General features: G+C 46.3%; 1 protein-coding gene across 2 annotated transcripts in view; it reads right to left on the reverse strand.

The window, feature by feature from the left end:
- TGFA (transforming growth factor alpha) overlaps positions 1–21835 on the reverse strand; it is a 102802-nt gene extending 80967 nt beyond the window's left edge. For both annotated transcript variants that reach the window (XM_057309315.1, XM_057309314.1), the window contains exon 1: positions 21728–21835. In XM_057309315.1, the coding sequence (XP_057165298.1) occupies positions 21728–21767 (40 nt within the window). In that variant the 5' untranslated portion in view covers positions 21768–21835. The remainder of the gene's footprint in view (positions 1–21727) is intronic.
- Positions 21836–25991: the final 4156 nt, after the last annotated feature.

The raw sequence follows: 25991 nt of genomic DNA on the forward strand, positions 1-25991 counted from the left end.
TTGGAATTTCTCCCCCTGAATATATGCTTGTAGGCCTAGATCTTGATTCTTTCCCGCAAGTACTGTCCATACCCCGGAACCGCACGGTCCACTCTACGGCGGTACCATACTTTCTTAAGCATTTTCCCAACGGCTGACCATCGTATTTATGATTTTAAGTAACACTGTAGTTACTATCTTTGAGCTTATAGCTACTTTTTAATGCTATTCTGATTATTACTATTTCTTAATTTGGATATAGTTGGCACACGTTACTTGAGTTTCAGGTGTACAACACAGCGATTCGGCTTTTCTATAGGTTGTGCTCTGCTCGCCACAAGTGCGGCTCCTCTTGGTCACCCCACGGCGCTCTCGATACCACTGACGGTATTCCCTGAGCTGTGTGCCCTTCATTCCCGTGACTTAGTCATTCCCTAACTGGAGCTCTGTATCTGCCCCTCCCCTTCACCCATTTTGTCCATCCCCCTGCCTCCTCCCCTCTGGCAACCATCAGTTTGTTCTCTGTATTTACATAAGGTCTGATTCTGCTGTTTGCTTGTTCATTTGTTTTGTTTTTAAAAAAAAAAACAAACAAACATTAACTTTAGTTAATAATAATGTACTAATATTGGCTCATCAATAGTAGCAATTGTACCACACTCAAGCAAGATGTTAATAGTGGGGGGATTATGTGGGTGGGGTAAGGAAGTATGTGGGAATTCTCTGTACTTTACACTCAATTTTTCCATTAAACCTGAAACTACAAAAAAAAGTCTATTAAAAAAACAGCTGTGGACAATTACAACACTATGAAACAGAATTATTTTACTCTACGTTCTAAATTGTCCCATCATACTGCTTCCCTAAGATCAGGTAAAATGTCCTCCTAAGAAGGCCATGGCAGAAGCAGCTTGAATCGGACTTTTCTGGAAATGCAGAGAAGACACTGCTCAGCCTTCCACGGAGGCCCACGGATCTGGGCCTCACTCCCTGTCCATCGGCTTGGCTGAGTGTAAATACAGAGGCCAAGGCCCGCTTCCTGGCCAGGCTCTGCCATCGCTATGAATTCCAACTGGCTGAAAGCTCGGAGGCCAAGAAGTACAATTAGCTCCTTATATCGTGAAGTGTGTTGTATGGGTGTGCTCGATAAATCTTTCCTGATAGCGGCTCCCTGGGAGAAGCCCTGAGCCGCTCTGGTCAGGGACTGGTTTGGGCTCCCGTGCGTCCTCAGTCTCACTCTCAAACCAAGAGCATGGCGGAGAACAGGAAGCAGAGGAGAATCCCGTTCCTTAGAGAGATAGGCCAGAGATAGGGGAGGGGAGGGGAGGGGAGGACTCTTCCAGTGAGAGGCTGGTAGGTACCATCAGTAATCGGAGGCCTTCAAAACAACCACAGAAATCCAGTATCTTGGTTTCAGGGCAACTGGCCTTGCTTTGGTGATTTTTGACATAAAATAGATAAAATATTGTAGACACGCTGTCTCTCAGCTGAGGACAAGTTATGAACGCAATTTTCAATCTGTTGTCAACTGGCTGTCAGCTCTGAGATTGAGGGAGCAGAATACAGGAGTTGCTAGAAGGGTGGTTTAAACCATTCCAATTTCTTGACCCTCTTGCTACATCAAAGGGTGGGCTCCCAAGTGGGTGTCAAGCACAACCTTTATCATACCAAAATGAAGCTACGGTTACAGAGAACGCTCCATCCCCGTTCCTGGTTTTTTTTTTTATAATTCAGGCAGGAAAGGAACAAGAGAGTGCAGGGAGCCTTCTAATTATCCAACATCATCCTTCTGTAAAGACCTAGAAGCAAGCTGATGAAGTCAGTGGCTTACTCCCCACCCCCAACATGGTCGTAACCTGACATTTTATTATATGCTTATTTGCTTATTTTCTGTCTCCTTGGGACCAAGTGGGGGAGATAAGAGTTTTTCACAGTAGGCTGTATTCTCAGTGCCAAGAACAGTGCCTGACACGTAGAGAGCTCTCAACAATACTTGAATAAATTCAGTTCCTTTTCAAGCCAAACCTGTCAGACTGTTCCAGAGCTGGTCAGGTAGTGTGAACCACAAAAGCCAACACTTGAACTCCTATTTGAGCAGGAGCACTTCATAAGGACTTCATAAAATCTAGGTTCCTTCATTGTGAAATAAGAAGACACCATCAGAACTGTTCTATGGTGACAACTCTCCAAGAAATAGTTCAGACAATGGAGTGTTTTCTTCATCATGGAGGGGGGTGTGTGAGTAAATAGAGTCATCATGGTCTGAACTGGTGACATCTAATGGTGACTCGAATACACTGAGGGAACCAGTCCTGCAAATATCTACTGGGGGAAGAGCATCCAAAGCTGAAGAAACAGCAGGTGCAAAGGTACTGAGGTAGGAGTAAACTCAGCGTATTCCAGGAAGAGCAAGAAAGCTGGAGTAGGACAGTGGTGGGAAACAAGGCTGGGGAGATGCCAGGGCAGAGCTAGGAGTCTGGATTTCGTTCCAAGCTGGATAGGCACTGGCAGGTTTTGAGCAGAGGAACTATGGCACCTGATGTCGGTGTTAGGAGAATCACTGGGGAGACTGAGAAGGGAAGAAGCTTTATGGAGGCAAGACTGGAAATTGGAGGAGTGGGGATAAGACCACTGCAAAAGTCCAGGTGAGAGGTGAGAGGGGTGGTGGGGGAGGCCTCCAGAAGTGACCTTGGGAGGTGTGCTCTGGCCTCGTTCCTGCACTCTTCACCCTGTCTCTGCCTCTACTATTCCTCTGTTTTCTCTTCACCTTCTTAGGCCATGGTCAACCTTCATGGCCCATATCAAACATCAATGTCTTCGAAAACCTTTCCTGTCTACCTCAGATGGAGGACCCCATCTCCCTCAAAAAATTACAAAGCAGACAAAAGAAAAACAAACAAGAATACAGGTCTAGAGAAACCCACTAGCAGGCTCAACACCCACAAGAGTCAAAGCCACAGAAGTCAATTTTATCTTGATCCTGATGTTCTCAAACTTCTCTCAAGAGCTTTCACTGACAGTTACCTTCCAGAGTCTGCCCAGAATCCCTGAGATCCCCCAGAATGCTACAAACTGGAATGAAGTTTCTGCCCCTGGTTATCCCCAGGCAGGTCTCAGGAATCTCTGTCCAAGATAACCGCAGGCTCACACGTGAGACACACATTCAACATCCAGGAGAAGGCAGCCTCTGGGTGGTGACAGCTGGGCTCAAGGCTTTCGGGAAGCTTACACGGTATCTAACCCTGCTCACCACAGATCCCTCCCACTCCTGCCTGCAGGCTGGACTAAAGCATCCTGGGCTCAACAGAGAAGGGCCCACAAGGAGCAAAGCAAATGAACTCACCTGGGACCCAGGACACACAAGCTGCCAATGTACAGACCAAGAGATTATTCTCTGCTCTGGGTTTCTCTGCCCTGAGTGTCCTGCCTCTGCAGCAACCTTTTATGCCCTGTGCAAGCACGGACCAGCTCTCTGCTGTCCTTCATAGCTGCCCCACCCCCCAGTGCCTGCGGGAGACACAGAGACAGTCATCCCCACTGATGCGGGTGTAGCAGTGGTGAGATGGGTGTGGGGCTGGAGCGCTAGGACAGGCCACATAACCTTGGGAACGGCATCCTTCCCTCTAAGGAAGGTAGAAGTCAGCGTTCCTATCTGCTGCTGTGTCAATACTATTTTGGAAGAAGGGCTAAGAAGGAAAAGGAAAAGGAGAGAGAAGAGGAGAGAGGCTCTGGGAGTAAATTATTCATCATCAATAAAAATGTATCTGTCAACCACTAAATATTAGGCATCATGCAAGGCACTGCAGAAGCTGAGAATAAGGGGAAGAGGGAAGGTGAAAGAAAAAGTCAAGAAGTAGGAACAGAAATCTCTAGATGAAACACACACACACACACACACACACACACACGATTACTGTCAACGGAGCAAGAGGTCACCTGGAGACATCCCAGTGGTAGGACTACAAAATGAAAGTAGATTCTTCTCCCCCTGTATAAGGGAGGCAGTACCTAAGAATATCTATAGCTGTTCGTACCAATTTATCTACACCCTAAAATGGAAGGTTTTTACATAAACAAAGCCTTAGATTTTCAGAAAATTTCTGCCTGTGGAGCCTCTGAAAATAGCTCACCAGGTGATAAACAGCCCAGGTACAAACAACCGAGCCCTTTCTGAAGAGGCTAAAGTGGGGAAAACCAAGAACAGTGCACGGGTAGGTGGTTTAGAACAATCCAGACTTCTTTAATGCTTTCTAATGACCTCACTGGGCGCCTAAACACGCTTTTACACAAAAGTTAATGACTTTATCTTTAAGGCCAAACAGTGAGGCCATTCGCCCACTTCTCCGCTCGCAGCGGAGTCAGATGACATCACGGCCCCCAGAGGGCATTCTTGGCCGAGCCAGGACCAGCCTCTGCGATGAAGACCGCAGGCGCAGGAAGGGCCTCCATTCTGCACCCCAACCCTCTTCCCCGTTTGCAAGGGCGGCTGGTACCTGCCTCATTTAACGAGGCACGTTCAAGGGAAGACCCTTCTCACGTCCTAGGCCGCGGACTAGCCCGCCGCGCGGTTCGCCTCTCCGCCCGGCCTCGGACGCGCTGTCCGGCCGCAGGGCTCGCTGGCGGCCGCGGCGCTCAGACACGGCGGCTCCATCCTTGGCCTGGGAACAGTCGCCCACTGGAGCAGAGCCCTCCGCCTGCTGCGGGCGGCGCCTCCCACCCGGGAACAGAAAACAGCCGGACGGGCTTGTTCCCTGGTGAGTAGGTGAGGCACAGCTACGAGTGATTCAGCGCCTTTATTTTCTTTCCTGCCGGACAGCAGCGGGGCTCTCCCGCTCCCGGCTCGTCCTTGCTCTCACTCGGCAGCGCCATGCGCCTGGGGCTCCTCGGGGTCTGCGGTGCCCGCTGCAAGCACGAGGGCATCTGGACCCAGAGGGCCTGCTCCGTTCCAGAAGGCGAAGCCGTTCTTTCTTCTTTCTCTCCTGCTGAATGTCACAGCTCCAGAGCATCCATCGCAGGAAGAAACGCGAGATAGCGGCTGCTGGAGATGAGGTGACGCAAGCGAAGGCCAAGGGAGCGTACGGGGCAGCGGCGAGAAGCCCCGCGGAGAATACAAGCGGGCCTTCTGCTCGGAGAACAACAGCATTTTTATGAGGAGGTGCTATCTGGGTGCTCAAATCTCGGGAGATAGTTGAGTTTCCTGGCTGCCTAACACATCAACTGTGCCTCCGCCGTGGGCCAGCACGATGGGCTCGTACACAATGACCAACGGGTCAACTCTTCTGGAGGGGCTGGCGAAGCCACGGCAGTGGGGGCAGCGTGCTCTACGCCCACCGCAGAGGTGAATGATTTGGAGTTACAAAGTAGGGAGAGAGTGTTCTAGAAAAGGATGACCAAGTAAGGTCCTTTGAAGAAGACAGTGATTTTTAAAACCTGCATTTTCTTTCCAGAAAGAGGTCTGTCATTGCAAAAGTGGTCCATCCCGCTGCCTGTTTCGTGTTAATAATACATACCTGATGAAACCTTCTGTAAGCCGCAGTGGAGCAAAGTGAAGGGGCAATCACCCCTAATTTGGATGGAAACATTTCTTTTTGAGAGAGAGAGAGAGAATCTTAAGCAGGCTCCACGCCCAGCATGGAGCCTCACATGGGGCTTGATCTCACAACCCTGAGATCGTGACCTGAGCCAGAATCTAGAGTTGGACACTTAATTGACAGAGCCACCCAGGTGCCCCAATATATGGAAACATTTTTGAGCATTTCTAGACCCAAGAAATAATCTCCAGGGCTTTTTTGATACTACAGGACACCTCTTGCTAACAGATGCACCAAATAAATAGAGATAACACACAGATGCTCACAGACACAGTTGAAACATACAAAGGCTGGACGCGGAGACGCTGAGTGTAGTTTGGGGGAATGAGCTTGGTGGGGCCACCCTTGCTGCTTGGGGTACACGCTGCCTCTCTAAAAGCTTGCCGCAACACAAATGCTGGAAGCTATTTTCACTTTTACGATTTCCCTTTATAGATTTCTTTCGGTTAGCAAAAAGAGGTACGGATGTAGGTCTTTTGTAAAAGTGAAGTGGCCCAACACAAACTTTCATGAAGGGGAGGGGGTACTTGTGGATGATGGGACAAAGGGGATGACTCCTTTACCTAATGGAGAAAAAACCCCACCTTTACTAAACGTTGACAAAATGTCCACACGATGGCCCTGCTCACACCTGAGGATCCAGATATGAAACTGTCTATTCAGGGCGGCCACCAGCCGAATGAAGGAAGTTCCTACGTACAAGCAGTGAATGCTCTTTCTGCTCTGATCTGCTGCTCCACCAAGTCAGTGGAAATGTCTGTGTGTTTTGTGGGTCGGTGTCACGGCTGAAGTGCAGGGTGAAGAGTGTTAGAGGAAGCCAGCTACTAGCGAATGTGCTAACACAGATTCTATCTTTAGTGGGGCTGTGAAGAGCGAAAGGTGTGAAAGCCAAAGTGGTAAAGACTCTGCCATCTTCTGCTATTATTTGGGGGACAGGTCGACTGGAGAGGCACAGAAGGACAGGAGGAGAAGCCAGCACTCGAGCAGAGGCCTTGGGGGCTACAGCTCATGCGTACTGTGACTTACAGGCCCATCCCTCTTTGGAGGACAGGCTGCCTGCAAAAATGGAAGAAATCCCCCTTTAAAACAAACACCTTTTAAAAAATGTACAGTAGGTGGGGGAAGGGGTAACAGGGTGATGGGTATGAAGGAGGGCACGTGGTGGAATGAGCACTGGGTGTTATATGCCGGTGAAGAATCACTGACCTCTACCTCTGAAACTAATGATGCACTATATGTTAATTAATTGAATTTAAATAAGATAAAAAAAAAAGAAAGAAAGAATACGCACGGTATAAATGCATACCAGCCTCCATGAATGAATTTGTTCTTAGAGGTGCCCCGGTCACAACAAAATATGTCAAGTAGCAGATGCCTCATGTGATGATCTGTCTCTCGAACAGCTAACTCTTGACCGGAGGAGAGAAAAAAAAGACCTGGACCACATTTGTTTCTATTTCCCAGCACTGGGAAGTGGCAACATGGCTTGTTGGCCAGCGTGACAATTACTCGCATGGCAATTACTCTCACGATGGCAAAAAACTTGAGGGAGCGGCTGTTTGCAAAGTCTGATTACATTTAGCCTACAGTCCGCGACAAAAAGACACTTTCACACATGAACAACGCTAGGCACCTCAGCATTCACAGGCTTCTGTGAATGACACAGAGCAGCAGGACCACGAGGTCAGCAGGCAAGGGACCTGGGTTCAAATCCTGATTCTGCTACTTGCTGGCTATGGGACCCTGGGCAAGTCAACATTTTTGTGCCTCAGTTTCCCCATCTGTAAAGTGGGGATAATCACCGTATCTCATAGGGTTGCTAGATGGGCTAAAGGAGTTTGTGTGACACATAAAACTCTTAAAGAAATTACCACCCACCAGGCACTGTTTTTAGCGATGGCCATCAGCTCCTCAGATCGGGCCCTGCCCTCTCATACTCCAAAACCCTGCTCTTGAGCTCAAGCAAGGTGCCCACCATGTACCTCATGTCATGTTGTAAAAAGAACTGTGTCTGGCTTCTGCCACAATCTGCCAAGAATCCAGGGCTTGAGGGCAAAGGCTAGGGCATGGCCCTTTTTGCATTAATATCACCAAACCCAGCAGAAGATCTGACACACATTAAGGGTTTGCTGAAGTGAACAATCCACATAGAAAATAAATCACCTGGGGCGCCTGCCTGGGCGGCACAGCGGTTAAGCATCTGCCTTCGGCTCAGGGCGTGATCCCAGCGTTATGGGATCGAGCCCCGCATCAGGCTCCTCCGCTATAAGCCTGCTTCTTCCTCTCCCACTCCCCCTGCTTGTGTTCCTCTCTTGCTGGCTGTCTCTCTCTCTCTGTCGAATAAATAAATAAAATCTTTAAAAAGAGAAAGAAAATAAATCACCTAAAATAAATAAATAAATAAATAAATAAATAAATAAATAAATATCATCCATCATTTCAAGCTGATCAATCTTATTTTGGTTATTCCTCCCTTTGGCTCTATAGCACAGCATTAAATGAGTGAAGCAGCCAGTTTGGGTGAATTACGAACCAAATGTTACACGAGGCTTGGTTCATGAAAATCGCAACTACCGTTTGATCACTTGGACATATTCTACGTCGGATGACAGCTGAGATACTCCAAATGCCTCTGTTATTACTGTTAAAAGGAAAAATGGCCTGCCTTTTATCTGAAATCCAAAAAATCCAATGTAGTTGAAAGGACTGTTTTGTTTATTTTTCCCTCTCTTCCACAGTAGAGGAAAAAGGCACTTCACAAGAAAATAAGCTCACATTACAAAGTGAGTTGATGTTGTTTTCCTAAGAGTTAAGTCTCGAACTTTCAAGTGGTTCACTGGGGCATAACCAGGCCATTTGCCAAAAACTTCTACAACCTACAGAGGATTCAACATAAGAACATACTTAAAATGATGGCCTCTATATCGGAGAAGATCCCATTATCGTGATCCTGACGGAGCACTCGTCCGGGAACGTGGAGTAATGACTTTTTTCCCCCCTTCCCTCCATAAGGTAAGTTAAAATAGAGCACAGCTCTGCTACCCAAGTCAGGAAGAAAACCCTCCTCACTGGACTTCTCATTCACCGGTAAAACCTGAAGTGTTGCATCAGGTACCACGTGGGGCTGAAGCGTTTACCAGTGATGACCTTCAGGCACTGAGAGACCCAGAAATAGCTTCCAAATCATTGAAGAATGGTGAAGTGACTTTACAACCCTAATGTGTAATGTGCCTAACGACAGAACGTCAGCATATAGGAGGAAAAAAATTAATAGAACTACAAGAAGAAATAGATGAATCCACTATTATAGTCAGAGACTTGATTACCCCCATCAGAAATGGGCAGATTCATCAGCAGAAAATCAGTAAAGACATGGTTAAACTCAACAGCACCATCAAGCAACTCGATGTCACTGACATCCAGAGACGGACTACATTCAACAAGAGAATACACAGTCTTCTCAAGCTCGCACGGAATTCACCAAGACACACCATATTCTGGACCATAAAACACACCTTGACACATCTGAAAGACTAGAAATCATACAGTGTCTGCTCTCAGACCAGAATGGAGATAACCTTGAAATCAATGAACAGAAATGCAGCTGGAAAATCCCCCAAATACTGGAGATTAAACAATACAATTCTAAAGAACACATGGGTCAAAGAAGAGATCTCAAGAGCAGTTAAAAAACATTTCAAACTAAATAAAAAATGGAAATACAACTCATCGAAATTTGTGGGATGGAGCAAAAGCAGTGCTTAGAGACAAACTGATACCGTTGAATGACTATATTAGAAAAGAAGAAAAATCTAAAATCAAAAATCTTAGTTTTCATCTTGGGAAAACTTAGAAAAGCAACTTAAATCTAAAACAAGCAGAAAAATAATGAAGGTATTAGTTTTAGTTACTGTTTTTCCTACTTTAAGTATCCCACATTCAGTCATCTGTATGACAGTACTCCTCAAACTTTTTCGCTAGACCCCCCCCCCCCCAATGGCAAAGAGAAGAACTCATACCTATTCTTCAAGAGTCTGGGGGCACACTCTGAAACATTCCAAAGGGAAGAAAAGAATCACAACTTATCCTTATGTCCTAAAAATTAATTCTGTTTTTTCCATCTTGCATTCTATCAACTAGTAGAGCTGAGTTTAATATAGAAAATATTATGACTTGCCAGTTAAATTCCTTTTTGATTCTTTTAATTATTCCCTACTCCAGGGAGATGTACCAGGTTTCGCCTGTGGCTCGGAGTATGCTGCCGCATACTCCAGAGTACTCCCGTGTGAGAAGTGGACGTGACAATCTACAGTCTCGGTTAACCAGAACATTACAGGGAGGACTGCAGGCCTGCCTCTGGACCCCCAACTCCTGAAAAGCACAAAGTTCCAGAAACAATAGGAACACACAGGCAGGTTCGCCATGCCTTCCAGGACAGTGAGACCCAGCACCCACCAGGCTTCAGCCAAGCTGAGGAATGAGACAGTCATCCTTTCTCCCCAGGGATTCAAACGCAGGAAGTATCCCCTCCACCACCACAAGTGTTTCTTCCTCCGCTATGCCCTAGGCGGGACGGAAGTAGAAGTCTTGTCATGAAAGGGAGACGGGAACATGAATCGATATCCAACGGTAATCCACTGTCTACTTTCCTAGTTCTCAATATTTTCTGACCCCACTTCCCGGGGCAATGCCGCGTTCCCAACTCAAAAGAACGGTTCGCTATAGGATGAGCCTCGAATGAATGCAGCAGAGCAAAACCTCCACAAATAGACTCAAGCACCCCTAAGAATGTATCAAGTGACAAAAGTAGGATTTGAAATCACTGAGTAGAGAATAAGTTGTTCAACAAATGGCATAGAGTAACTGGACCGATATTTGGCAAAAAAGCAAGTTAGAGTCTTAGCTCACATCTTACACCAAAATACATTCCCAAAGAATTGAAAATTTGAAAAGTAACAATGTAAAAGTAGGAAGGGAAATGAGATATCAAAGAGGCACAACAAATACCTTTCTACCCCAAGAAGAAATCATAAAGGAATGATGAACAGATTTTAAGTCCTTAAAAGTTAAAAACAAAATACTTCTGAAAACCCAAACACAAGACATATAAATGTAACCAGCAAAATTAAGGATATATTTTCAATATATATATATTTTTAAGGATTTTTTTATTTGAGAGAGGAGAGAGAGAGAGCACAGAGCGTGTGAGAACACGAGTGGGGGGAGGGGCAGAGAGAGGGAGAAGCAGACTCCCCGCTGAGCAAGGAGCCGATCATGGACTCAATTCCAGGACCCTGGGATCATGACCTGAGCCGAAGGCAGATGCTTAACCAACTGAGCCACCCAGGCACCCCTCAATATATCTTTTTAAAAACTGTTTACAAATCAAGAATTAAATAACCTACCCTAAACATGGTCTAAGTCACAAGAAAATAAATTCAAATACTCAAACATGGAAAAGCGTTCAATGTACCAAACTTTGGTTTTAACCAAACAAATACAAATTAAAACAATCAGATACCATTTGGGCAACACAATGAACAGAATCTAGAAAGTTATCATATTAATCATCGGCAAGCTTGCCAACAAATAGGCATTCACAATAGGAGGCAGAAGTAATAAATCTGTACAGCTTTTCTGGAGGGCAGATTGTCAAAACATATTAAGCGTTGAAAAAGTGTGTAACTTTTGACCTACTAGCCCATTTTGGGGGATTTAGTCATAGAAGATAATGAAAAGATACTGCAGCTAATGATTTAGCTGCAGGAATTTTCATTTCAGGTTTGAGTATCTGAGTTTAAGGCAATCTACATCTCTGGCCATAAAGGATGCGTAAACAATGACAGAGTTGTATAATGGAAGGTGTTATAGCCACCAAAAAAAAAAAAAAAAAAAAAAAGATAAGTCGATAGATATGCCTGTATTTTTGCCGCAGAAATATTTTCCCTATAGACTGTAAAGTAAAAAGCAGATTTAAAAATACCAAATGCTTTTTTGTGTGAAGGGAAAAAGTGAGCATATGAATATCTGTATCCATACAGAGAAAGAGATCTGGTCAGATACTTGCTAGTTGAACCTAGTAAGAGGATGTCTCTGGGTGCTTTTTTGATTCTTCTGTTTGTAGACTCTGATTTCGATTTCACTTTGGAAAAGGAGTGAGTGGGATTTAGCCAAGGCTAGCCGAGAAGGCGCGTCTCCTGCATGGCCCACATGGGGAGGTGGTGCCCAGAGCGTGCCCATGTTCTGTGAATGCTAAGGGGCCTGCCCAAGAAGTGTGCTTGTTTTGGGGTTTTCTTTGCATGGCAGGGGAGTGGCTGATGAGGTTTAGGGAGAGCCCAGATCCAGAGGATTCCCCGTCTGTGTGGACTAGGAGTTTACCTTACCTCCCTAAATAATGCTCAGGCCTGAAGCTTGCTTTCATTCCAGTCTCAGGGGCCTATGATTCATCCCCTGAAACACTAATTGTAACACCCAAGGTCTGCTATGTGCAAAGAACATCTGTCATTGTTTAAATGTGCTGGCAGGGAGTGTGCACAGCATGCAAGCCGGCCCGATGATACGCTCCTCCAATGCAAAAAACAATAACCCAGAAACTGTTCTGAGGTGAGACGTGTTCAAGCCCCGAGCCGCCAACTGAGCTCGGTGACCTAGAAGGTGAGCAGGTTAGGCCCCTCCACAGTGTATAGGCCAGCTCCTCTTAGCCCCCGCCACGGTAAAAGTTATAGGTCTTATGCTTTTTCTTTCCACCAAAAAGCATGTTCTGTTTGTTTTTGCCCTGCTGGTTCCCAAGGCCTGGCAGAGGGAGGGGAGCGGAGTGTGTAATTGCAAACCTCTCATTTATCAGCTTCAGCCGCTTTTGTGTCACCTTATGACGTGTACCATTTAGCCGGTTAATCTCCCGCACCCCTTGGAAGTACAGTAATTACCCGGAGAAAGCCTCTGACCTGGCAAGAGAGGCTGAGAGAGCCGTAAAGGCGCATCTGTCCTTTACGGGCCCAGGAGAATGGTTTACTGACCTCATTCGTACTCAGATCAAAGGCCCTAAAGAACTCAAGCTGAAGATGCGGTCTCTTTGTAAGAATCCAACATTTCCACCTAGAGGTTCTGATCTTAAAAACACAAAAATCACCCCAAAGCAAGTGAGCCAACAACAGCAAAAATCTCCCACACCAGCACTGGTTGTCTTGCGACAAACACTCCCGTCGCATCTAACGGACACAATAGGGTAGCTGGAGGTTTTTAAACTTTGTAAAGCTTAAGGAACCAACAGGGAGCTGGTCAGCAGCCTTTGCTAGAAGTTCCAATGCCATGCATCATCCCATCAGAAATGGCATTACTGTGGCAACCTGGGCACACGCAGTTGGGCAAATAAACGAGTTATTTCCCTGGGCTCCTGGGGACACTATTAAAATGAAGTCTTCGCTTGAATTTGGTTTAAGATTGAAAAGAAGGTTTTTTGGTTTTTTGTTTTTTTCCAATTATCATCAAGAAAAACAAACTTGATAATGTATTTTATTTTGGGGGGCCTAGGTGCTTACTTATTTTCCTATTTGGTAAAGTCACATTAACCGGGGCCACTGATGCAAAAGAAAACTTTAAGTTAAAAGGAGATTCTTTATAAAATCCGTGCCTAAAAATTTCGAAATCTGAATTGAATAGATTGTGAGGACAAGGACTACCAAAAATGACTCAAGAGGAGAACTTAAACTGACCACTAGCAATTTCTGTCAAGCCTTCACAGAGCCACTTACTCCCCTGATAGTTCAGCTACTCAAGAGCATTAAACAGATGGAAGGTTTTAAAATGTATTGTATAAAGTGACATAATGCTGGTATCAAAACCTAAAAAAGAAAACAAGGCCCCAAACACTTCAGAACGGATCAAACCTAGCAGCAGGCACAGAGAATAATACCACGGAGCCACGAGGGGTTCATTCCAGGAATTTAAGAATGGCTTTAACACAAGCAAGTCAATCAAAGCCCTCAAAACATTCGGGGGGGAAAAAAAAAAAAAAAACCTAAACCCACAACTTGTATTATCTCCCCTGCTTTAAAATACAAATCAAAATGCCAAATCTTTTAGTAAGTTATGAAGAGAAGTACATTTTATTAACGTGATAAAGCTTATTCGTATATATACACATATGTACATTTTCGTATTTATGTGTATATAAAGTTATTCTCACGTATATATAACGACAAGGTCACCCTTGCACTTAACTATTAAATACTACAAACACTATCCGTAAGTCAAGAAAAATACAAGGATATCTACTGCCTTTTTAAAAATGTTCTTGAAGTTCTAGTCAGCACTATAAGTAATAAAAGATAAAAATATTGAAAGGAAGGAGGCAAAGCTATCACTATTCAAGATTACATGTACCTGCAAGCCTAAGAGAAACTGGAGGCCTATTAGAATTAACAAGACCCATTACAAAATAAATGTATATTTTTAAAAAAGCTTTAAATGCTAGCAACACCAGTTACAATAGAGAGCAGTGGGAAATGTCTAATTCACTAAAACACAAGCTCCATGTCTTATTCTCGGCCGATTCCCCAGCATCTAGAAGCAGTCTCTGCACAGAATAGGTGCTCAATAAGTATTTGCAGAATTCATGAATGAACAAATGCACAATACGTGCAAAAATACAAAATAACAGAACCAAAATAAAATTCTACAGATTCAAGTACTTATAAGAATTTAGCGTGTGATAAAAATGGAATTTCAAACTACAATAGACAAATTACTCCATAAATAGCAATTGAGACTATTAACCGGTTGGCTGTTTTTTATGAAATGTGAGTTGTACCTCACACCATACACAAGAATAAATTCTCGGTACAATAGTTCAACATGATATAGGAGACATCGGAGGGAAAAAAAAGTAAATATTTGCCTTCTCTTAGGCCAGGGAAGGTTTTCCTAACTATAGAAGTGAAAGGTAGAAAGCTTAAGGGGAAAGATTTATATTTCTAGTTTCTGCTACATAAAAATAAAAATCTGTGGCATGTCAAAAACACCATAAACAAAACAGTAAAAGACAAAGGGGGGGAACACTTGCAATAAAGTATTAATATCCTTTTTATATAAAATGTTATAAAGCTCCAAGAAAAGGATAATCAATCAATAAGAAAAAAAAAAACCTGAAAAGGTTAAGAGAGAAATAAGAGGACATGGACAACAAACAAATCGAATCATCCTAACAAATGTTAAATATGCAGATTGGGCTGAGGTCTTTTTCTCCCAACTTGGCAACTGTTAAAGCTAACTGCTAGTGTTAGGGAAGATTGAGGAAAATGGCATTCATACACTGCTTGTGGGAGAAAAGGCCAATTGGTAGGAATTTATCGTAAAGCTGTGCCAAACACGCACCAAAATGCCTGTCGTATTATTTATCTTCCTTGACTTTAGGCTTTGTAAATTTAATATAGGCTTGTTTTTAAAAAGTTAACCAATTCAAACCAAGGCACTGTACCATACATATGGTTCTATGCCTTTCTAAATTTAAGATTTCATGAAACCTTTATTCTTTTTAGTAGACACATAGTAAATCAATATACTGTTATATAAAAATAACTTATTTAAGGAATCTCCTCAAATAATTACAGCAATAGGTACTGGCAACTTGCTACTGTTATAAACAAAATCAACAATCACCATCCTTTACATTTTTTCTTTGCACATTTAGGCAAGTATTTACATAGGATATGCATCAAAAAGTGGAATGATGACCCAAGTTATGCCCACTTAAAATTGATAGCTACTGCCATACTGACTTCCCAAAAAGCTGTATCAACTAATATTCCCAACAGTGTGTGGGTTCTTCGTAAAAGTGAGAAATGGGAAAAATTTATATGGCCAAAAGGGCTTCAAAATGGGTTAAATTATAGTAAATATAGTCAAGAGATTACTTGCCGGCCACTAAGAAGGATGTAAATGACACTAAGAATGAATGTTAAAGAACCTAAAAATGTCTATTACGAAGGTTGTTAAGTTGCAAAAACAAATGAGTTAAACAGTGTGCGGTCATCAGAACTCACAGATGCTTTCAGAGAATATCTACCTATACTCTCATCCACAGGCTGTGTAACGAAATGTTAAGCGTGGTTATCATTAGATGGTAGAATAACAGGCCATTGAAACACTTCTCTTATGCCTTCCAGAATTTTCCAAATGGTCTAGTAGAAAAAAAAAAGTTTCTGCAATCACTAAAAAAACTAAATCCTAATCTATTTCTTTAAAAATAACAATTATTCTGAAAACTAATTGCATCTGTGTGGTTAGAGTTTATATGCAACCACCCTTGGCGATCACAATGAAGAATTTTCCAGCATGAATGTTAACTATGGGGCCTAATATTTGCCAACTGAGTCTACGCTTGGGAGAATCCAGGACCAGACACCCCAAGTGGGTCATCAAGGGCTTAGTGATCTCCTCTAAGGATCCACCTGTTCTCTAGATGGGCCAAGGGCAGAGATGAAGACCCAGGATCTCTGCCTCCAAAGAACCCTCAAACTACTAGAGAGGACAAGCACCAACCAATATCAAGCCACGGCAGGACATGGAGGGACCAGAACTCTACTGCTAAGGTTCCCAGCGAGAAAAGTTAACACGTTCAAAGATTAAAACCAAAAAAGGCAAGGCATTAGTAGGCTGGTGTTCAGTGAGTTACACAAGCTTGTTACACAAAGCAGTTATATGTACATCTCTCCTTGAGGAAGTCCTGAACCATCTCTCTACAAGTACTTGAGAAATGCAAACACTAAGGTGAGCAAAACAGAGCTTTTCAAGGTAAGGAAGGGGACAACAAAAAATTAAAAGCAAAAATGCTGAGCAAAGAATTCACTTGACTGGGGAAAGACTTCATGTGAAATTGTGTTTCCTCTGACTTTAAGAAGAAAACAAAAAAGGCACTAGCAAAGACATAAAATTCCATTTCAACGAACTTCCAACTTTTTCTAAGCCCAGGTGACAACTCTTTAAGTTATAACCAATTCATAATGTCTCAAAAGACTACCCAGATATATTTTTTAAATTTTTTAAAAAGATTTATTTATGAGAGGGAGAGTGCAAGCACATGTGAGTGGGGGGTGGGAGGGGCAGAGGGAAAAGATCTCAAGCGGACTCCCCAGTGAGCACGGAGCCTGATCTTTCCATGTGGGGCACCACGTGGGGCTCAATCCCAGGACCCTGAGATCATGACCTGAGCCGAAATCAAGAGTCTGTTGCTTAACAAACTGAGTTGCCCAGGTGCCCTAAGTCTACCCAGATTTTTAGAGCTCATCTAAAGAGAATGTGCCTTTTACTTGAAGAGCTCCTAAGAGATGGTTCTGGTAGCCTGGATTTTAGGCTTTCCTGATTCTATGAAAGATTTTTATACTTGACATTTCACAAGGAGAGAAAAAAGCATAACAAAACCAGAAGCCACTGTAAAGTACTCGAATTCTCTATCTAGATGCAATTTTTAAAAATATTTTATTTATTTATTTATTTAGAGAGCAAGAGTGAGTGAGTGGGAGGAGGGGCAGAGGGCGAGGGAGAGAATCTTGAGCAGACTCTGCACTGAGCACGGAGCCCAACGCAGGGCTCCATCTCATGACCCCGAGGATCACAACGTGAGCCCGCCGAAATCAAGAGTCGGACACTTAACTGACTGAGCCACCCAGGTGCCCGTGGATGCAATCTTAACCATGTTAGCCTTTAGCACTATTAAATTCATACTTTAAACTGAGGTGATTAAAAATATCGGAAATGGCAACAAAACAACGGTCAATTTTTGGCAGCTCCCCAAAAAAGAAAGTGTGACATGCTTAGTGTTGGTCAGCTTAAGTTTAAAAGCAAAGGACCGCCACATTTTCCAGTGGCAAAGGTCAAGAACACTTAGGACAAGGGGCGCCTGGGTAGCGCAGTCGTTAAGCGTCTGCCTTCGGCTCAGGGCGTGATCCTGGCGTTCCAGGATCGAGTCCCACATCGGGCTCCTCCGCTGGGGGCCTGCTTCTTCCTCTCCCTCTCCCTCTCCCCTGCTGTGTTCCCTCTCTCACTGGCTGTCTGTCACATTAAAAAAAAAAAAAATCTTTAAGAACACTTAGGACAATTAAGAGAGCTCAGCAAAAGTTCTAGCTCAGCTCGGGTCAGCAAGACAGGCTACAGAAGCACCTTTAATAATGGCCCACAGCAGCATTCATAAATGTCAGATAAAATGCAACTGGCTAAGCCAGAAGCTTCCCTAACAGCAACTGGCTGAAGAGCGGCGGTTCTCCATGTGTCCCTCTCTCCTTCCCCACCAGCGGCATAAGCCACACCTGGACGCTTGTTAGACATGCAAACTCTCCCACCCCCTGCAGGACAACCTGATTCACCAAGCCCTCCAGGCGCTGTGATTTGAGGGCACTGCTGTGGAAGGTCCTACAGAGGTCTTACGGGGGAAACCAAGCACAAGATGCCCAATTCAGTGTGTCAGGCTTGTCCCGTTTCGGCTGAGCCAAGCTCCACTTCCCATTGCCCATCCCTTTCAGTGGGCAGCCCAAAGAGTAGGACTTTGTTCAAACACACTTTCAAAAGGCCCTTAGAGATAGGTCTAATGGAAAAGTCGGCTAGTTTTCCTATGTTACCATAGTAACAGGAAGCATCATTTACTCTTGTAAGAAAGGTCCCCTTTGCAGGGGACATTGAATATTTACAGAAAGATCTCTTTATCCTAGGAAACCAAATATTGGAAAAGCAAATATGGGAAACAGCCTCTAAGGCTTCCATATACACCTTTACAGCCCATGTTCTAAGTGAACTTTCCCTAATTATGGCTGCTCAATAAGGAAAACATGTGTCCTGGGCAAACCTCCACTGTCTACTCTGAAAGACATCATTTCCATGTAATGGAGAAGAGGACGGTCTCCATTCATGCCCGCTACTGGTCCCTTGGTCCCAAATCCACAAGGACACGCACCTGTTTCATGTCTACCCATCCTTAATGACACTTAGTGTCCTAGGACCCTTCTTTAGGCTACACCCAGTCCTACTTCCGGGAGCTGCCATAAACATACCAATGATTATTTCTGGATTATAAAATCAATTTCATTTCGTGTGTAGTTCTTTATTTGCATAGTTTATAAATAGCTTCTGTATTTACCATCTTATCTAGCTGATTCTCGTAACAACCTGTGGGGGGGTGCAGTTTTATTATTCCCACGAAGAAAACTGAAACAGTGGGGACTTCAATAAAGTGGCCATTGAACATTAAGGAGGAAATACAAATGTATCAAAGATTAAAGAATTCATGACATCCAAAAAGAAAATCCCAAACTTGCTTGAGTTGGTATCTGCCAAATGAGACTGACTAAAATCATTAAGTAGGTTTTTAGGTTAGGTGAAATTTCCTGGCTTAAGAAGGGTGCAGAGCTAGAAGGCAAGACAGACAAACTCTCCCAGCTACAGAATGGGCACAGCCTGCTAGGACATCGAGAATTCTATGGGGTTCAAAGTTACAAAAACAATGATGGTGACGGCGCTAAGATTTTTTCACCTCTTACTACGAGATAGGCACTGTTCAGTGTCCAATAAATATATCTAACAACTCTATTAACAGCACAATTTTACAGACGAGAAAAACAAGGCACAGACAAGCTAAGTAACTTGCCCAAGATCACACAGCTTGTCCCTGCTCACAGAGGAGGATGTGGGACTGGAGGTGCCAAGCCCCTGTGAGGTGTGCTTGGCCAGTGACAGAAATCTGACATGGAGGGCAGCCACCACAGGAACTTGGATGACGTTTCCAATGTTGCCATTTAAGCAACAGTCTCCGCACGCTCTCCGCCAAAACATCCATCCACGCTCAGGTTCCAAGTAATCAGAAGCATCAGCTGAGACTCCAAACAACCAGTTCCTTTTCAGACTGTCCCTGCGAAGGTCGGGAAGGAGGGGAGGGATCTTGGTTTTCTAGATTTGCTGATTTGCCTGGAACTGCCTTCAACTAATTTAAGAAAAATTAGAGAGGAAAGCAGCACTGGCGGAAACATGCAAATTAAAGACGCATGTGGCACTGATGAGTGCTATTTAGTAATCTAGCAGAAAGTGAGGTGGGAGGCAGAAGTTGTAGTCAATGATCAGAACGAATGGCTTTTTTTTTTTTTAACAAAAAAATGGTACCCTGCCTTCTTTTTCTCCGCTTTTTTTTTTTCAACTGCTTATATCTTGGAACTCTATGAGCCAGCTTTTACATACTGATCAATTTTTTTAGGTTTACACATCTTTCTCTCAAGGAAGGAAACAAAGATCAGGTTCAACCCTTAGGCAAAAAGGAAAAATAACATGATGAATACATGCAGTCTTCATGGGCAAGTGCAGTATGGGGGGCAGGGCAACTTTCAAAGGTGCCCTTAAATTTGCACACCAGCATTTCTTGCCTCTAATTTTCACCGAACAACCTAAGACCACCTTGAGATCCTAGGAGTCCTCCAGAAAACCCAATTTAAACAAGTTCTCGGATATTCCATATAATCTCTCCTTCAAGAAAAGTCCCAAAACTGGGAAAGGGGACTATAGTGACCACAGTTAGGTGACATTTCAAATCCTCGATCCTCCCACACTCTAATAATCCTGACCCGAGTACGTACTAACCGTGGGCCTTGTGTACTTCCCTTCCCTCCTCTGTAAAACGGGGATGATAATACCTTCTTCGTCATGTGGGGTGAAAATTAAACGAATCCATGTGAAGCACTTCGAATGCCTGGTACAGAATAAGTGCTCAAATAGCATTAGCTATTATGATTACTACTGCTAGAATTTGCAAAACACACTATAAGGGCACCCGCAAACGGGAGGCTTCTGAGGTACTGGTCATGTTCTGTTGCTTTAAAAAAAAAAACACCTAAAATCAGAACAACCGTCAATACAAAAAACCTAAAAGGGTTTTGGGAAAAGGGCGGGGCGGGGGGACGGGTGGAAGCCGCCCAGAATCATGCCACCTGTTGGTGAGTTTCAGGTGAGGGTACAGCTCAGAGCACTGGATTCCACTAATGGCCCGGTTCTCCCCGTTCTCAATCAGCATTTCATGGGCAGGATTACAGGCGCTCCGTGAGCCCCCTGAAACTGAACACGAACTGGGTGAGGCTGTGGCTCTGGACATTTTGGGGGGGGGGGTTCCACAGCTCTTCTCAGGCTCCAACAAATTCTCCAGGTAGGAGTAACTTGCTTTACAGGGTTAAACTCGGGGGATATCGACTGAGGAATTCATTTCACGGAAGCTGCACCAATAAACCTGGACACCTGGGCTGTTAACCGGCGATCTCAGCACCCCAGAGGCCCGGCGCTGAGAGGGGCGAGAGCCGGCCGGCCAGCGCACTGCGCCGCACCCCTTACCACTTACATGCAGACCTGTGAACTTCACCGCGGAAAAACTCAAGGGCTCCACAGACAAGACCGAGGTTTGCCGGGTTTAACTTCCCCTCCCTTCCCCCATCCCTCGTTCCCTTCCAAGAACAAACTCAAAGGAAACTGGCAAAGCTCCGTCTAGGGTTTCACTCCTGCCCTCGGCTGACACTTCAACCACTTCTCCCAGGGAAATTAATTAAAAGAACAATTAATCCGCGCAAAAATCCAAAACATACCCCAAAGCTCGAGAGCTCCTAAAGTTAGAAGATTGAGGGCGCCTCTGCTGATTGTGACCATCTGCCCGTCACTGCTAGGCAGGGGGTACGACCGGGACGCAGGCAAGGTCCCGCCATAGGGTCTGACGCCGGCCGCGCTCTCCGCTTCTACGCTTCCCGCCGCCCGTGTAGACGGGCTAGGTTGGAGACAGCCAGGTATGCAGGTAGGTGTGAGCAAGTGTAGGAACACACAGCCGCGGCGGATTAAAGTTCAAGCCCGTTCACACACCGCTTCCCCTTCCCCGGCCGGCGTTCTCACGCACGGGCGGCCACTCCCCGGGGAAAGCCCGGGCGCTCGACGGTCCCCCTCTTCGGAATGGGCTCCTCAAATCCCTAGTAAGCCCTCGTGACTCCCCTTGCCCCCCAGCCTCCAACCCCTGAAAAGCATGAGCCTCCCTCGACTCTCCCAGGCGGGCGCAGAAAGCCCCCGGGAAAGAGAAATGGAGGGGGGCCAGGGGAAAGCGGGGTGTCGCCGAGGGCAGGTGGCTCGGGGCGCGCAGCAGGCAGCGTACGTACCCAGCGCGAACAAGGCGAGCTGTCCAGCCGAGGGGACCATCTTACGGGCGGCGGGCAGCAGGCGCTCCAGCCTCCTGCCCTACCTGCGGTGCCCGAGTGGCGAAGCGGCGCCGCGCTGCGGGGGAAAAAGGCGCCGGCGAGGCAAGGCCAGCCCCCGGCGCGGGCGGGCGGAGGCAGGACCGAGCGCTCTCTGCTGCACTCACCCTGCTGCGCGGCCGGCCGGGCGGAAATGGGAAGGCGGTTACCGTCACCTCTCCGCCACTCGGCGACCGGCCCACGGCGGACCACCCTCCCGCCCAGATGGGGGTGCCCCCCTACGGCCACAGGCGGTGGGGGTGTGGGGCTGGGGGCGGGGACGCCGCGCGCACCGTGCAGGGCGCGGGCGCCGGGCGGGGCGGGGCGAGCGGGGAATCTCGGAGCCCCGCCGCGCGAGCCCGGCACCCAGGCGGACGGGAAGGCAGGAAGCGCCCGACTTCAGACACCACCCTCAGACCAGCGGCGCGGTGCGGCCGCCGCGGAGCTCCGGCGTCCGGGCGCGGTGGTCGCTTCCAGGCTCTGCGCGGGGGAGCGGAGCCGCGCGGGCGTCCGGCACCTGCGCGGACGGCCGCTGCGGGGGGCTCTCCCGGCAGGGACTGGGGACGCGGGCCGGAACGGGACCGGCGAGCTTTGCCCGCCGCCTGCCAACACTTGGCCCATGGAGAGGGCTCCCCAGAATCAAGAGAATTTGTTAAACCAGGTTTCCCACCCGCACCCCCATCCCGGTAGAGAATTCTCGATTCTAGGGATGCCGGCCTCCAGGGCACATTGTTAAGATCAGCGGGCTTTCATGTATCTGGCCTGGGATTAATAATGAAGACCTCTCAGGGTACCTGGGTATCCCCCATTAGTACCACCCCAGTCCACCCCACCCCACCCTGCCACAGGCAGCTGAGGCCAAGAACAGGGTAGCATGCAGCAAGGGGACCAAAGAGAGGGATGTATGGGCGGGAGCCACCTAGGTGGCTCTGTCAGGATTTATGGCTTGGACCTGGCCCCTGGTGCTGGAATTTGGGCAAGTGGAGGGGACAGAGGGAAGGCATTCTGGGTAGAGAATGGAAGACCCATAGGTTTCTTGGGGACCATCCCCAAGTTCCCTGAGGATGGTCCATCGGGGACAGTATGCCCCCAAGAAGCAGTGACCCATCTTATTCTCCAGATGCCCCAAGGTGAGGGACTAGATCTCTTCTCTTGACCCTCCAGCCTGGCTGCTGCTTAGGGGAGACCCACACTCCTTGGGTGGATGGGTGGATGGTCAGGAGGGGGGGTGGGGAATCTCTTGCTGCTTTCTTGGCCTAAAACTCAGACCCTCAGGGTTGACTTTTGTTAAGTTTTTTCATATGAGCTGAGGGGCCTCGTTTGGAAAAGGAGGCATCAGGCCTTTGGCCTCAGCATTCGGCAGGAAACACCAGTGTAGAAAGGGATTTTGTAAACAGCCTAAATTTACTCTGAGAAACCATTCCTTTCAATACATTTGTCAGAGGATACTTTGCTGTTCTTTCAACCCTTAATAATCTGCAGTGAGGGTTGTGTGGTAAGTCCTGGAGTACATCCTTTCCTGTGTCCGCACCATGCCTGCACAGGGTAAACATACACACTCTCTTTAGTAAGTGGTCCCTGACTCCCTTCAGGGCCCACCTCCTTCAGGCTGGTGTTGACCGGTTCTGGTGGCTCTTCTGTCTCCTTCCTAGACTAGCCTGCCTTGGTTACAGGAGGGAAGAAATCAGTTTTCAATGCCCTTCTCCTGTTCTCCAGGACCCCCAGCTAGGACTGGAGAATGGACCCGTCACCTTGTTCCCCGCGACGAGGCACACGGCAAGTTCACCATGGCTGAGAGCTAGCTGCCCAGGCGGGCAAGAGTCAGCTTCAGCAGTCTCCCCTTCTCTGCCCACTGCCCACACACAAAGTCGTGGGTGGGGGGAAGTAGCAGCAGAATTAAACCAATGAGCTTGTCCCCTTTAGGACTGTAACATCTTTTTAACCAAGAGATAATTTGATATCTTGTAAACTAAAGAGTACTCCAATCAAAGTGCATCGAATGCTTTGAAATCCTTAATTCTCCGCCAACATGTTCAAGAGCCCGTCCACGTCTATGGTTTTATAAACCTCATAAAACTCATTCGTGTCAAACAGATAATCAGCATTTTCTTACAAAACGTGTACAACATTTTTTTAAGTAAACTGAATTGAGATAATTTTTGAACATTTATTCATAGAGCTGAGAGGAAACCTAATACCCTAAAATGCGAACACTCTGCCTTGGGTATCTTCCATGTCTCATTCAATCCTCACAACAACCTTGTGAGATAGATTCCGTCTTCCTTTTATTTGAAAATAATTGAGATCTAGAGAACTTAGTGAATACCCAGAGTCGCAAAGCCTACAAGTGGCAGAGCCCAATTCTGAAAGCAAAATGAGCTGGTTTCTAGGCTGATGTGTTGGCTTCTCTGCCCAGCTGCCTCAGTTTCCACATTTTTAGTAAGGATAACACTGAACTCACTGGTTCGATGTGAGGACTAGACACAAGAATCTATCTGTATGCTTAGCACAGTATCTGTTATCAAAACTTAGAGCTACTGTTGAAAGAAAATCTCTCTCAGTGGACATACCTTGCCCCTCTCTCAATTTCCTCGCGTTATCCTTATTTAATTATTTCCCTATCGCTTTCTTTGCTCATGCCTGCCACGTGTGTGTATGTGTGAGTGTGCCTTCCTATGGGGATAGTTTCACAGGTTCCTCAGGAGCTATGAATTTAGTTTCTCAGCCTGTGGTGTAAGAGCAATGAGGGGGGGAATTACAGGATGCAATTTAAAGTCAAGAAATCATTTTTCCTAAAGGATGGCGTGATGTTTTTGTATTTTAGCAGTATGGAATACCGTTGCTCTCTGAGCTGAGTGAAGTTCTAGCATTCTTCGCCTATAGGCATGGCAGCTGTCTCGCCAGGCCACCGAAGGTCCTGTTTCTGTGCGCCTGTGGTGCCTGATGAATGTGTGGCCTTCCCACTAGGAATACGCCTGGGCTGCCTTTGCACACACTCGCTTCAGCTGGCCTTGAGCTCAAGGACAGTCCCTTCTGTCCTACGCCAATGACAGCCTCTCCTCCCTGTGCAAACAAGAGAACTAGGTTATGCTCTACTCAGAGGCTGGTAGAATCCCACTGTCAGTTTTTCCTTTCCTTTCCTCTACATACTTATTATAGAGCATATGTTTATAGAGTCCCCTTCTTCACTGTAATCAGCCTCCCCCTCTTTCCTGATTCATCTGGGAAGTGATTGTGGGCCCACAAGCACCAGAGTCTTCCCTGAATGATTCAAGCCAGCTGAGCTTACTGTTGAGCTTGGCAATCACCCAAGATATTAGTGAGTAAATGGCGCGGACATTCTTAGGGAGGAGGCACGGCTGTGGGCCCCAGCACTGACGGGATGGCAATCCCTGCAGACAAGCTTCCAGGGCAATGACCAGAGTTGGCTTCAGGTGGCTGTGGGAACTTCCTCGGTGGCAGCAGCAGACGGGGTGCTCAGAGGATGCCTGGAAAGCAAAATGAGCTGGTTTCTAGGCTGATGTGTTGGCTTCTCTCCCCAGCTGCCTCAGTTTCCACATTTTTAGTAAGGATAATACTGAACAGGCACCAGGAAAGGGTGCCTGGCCCAATAGGATGGCAACGGTCGGATGTCATTTGTGTGTGTGTATGTGAGAGAGAGAGAGAAAGGTTTTATAAAGAACTCTGGGGAACTGTGTTTAGACAGAGTGAGGAGACCTTACTGTGTCAAGGGATTTAGGAACAGAAATCTAATCCAATGTAAGGTATTGTCCGAGTATTAGCCCCCTCTGCTACCGCAGGTATTAGTCTATTCCTTAGCTCTAGTCAAAAGAAAAATAGGAAACCTGTGCTGAATCCATTTTTACAGTTTTCATCAACAAAGTGGGCGGCATATGAAGCCGTGAGATGCATTTGCTTCGTCCCTAGGCCACCTGGGTGATTCTCACGGCCAATGTTGTCCGAAGACTGGTTTGACCTTCTGCTTAATGTCTTCCACCGCCGCCCCCCCCCCCCCCCCGCCCCCAGCTCTCTAGTCTACCTTTGGAATGCACACTGAAGTTGTGTATTAAGCTTGACTCCTCCCTCCCCAAGGAATATCCCAGCATGGCCCTAATGCCCAGTAGTGAAGTCTGGAGGTTGATGGGTCCATGGGGTTCCAGGCAGTTCCAAGACATCACGGCGCTGGTCA

This window comes from Ursus arctos, unplaced genomic scaffold (assembly GCF_023065955.2).
Source record: "Ursus arctos isolate Adak ecotype North America unplaced genomic scaffold, UrsArc2.0 scaffold_8, whole genome shotgun sequence".
NCBI lineage: Eukaryota > Metazoa > Chordata > Mammalia > Carnivora > Ursidae > Ursus > Ursus arctos.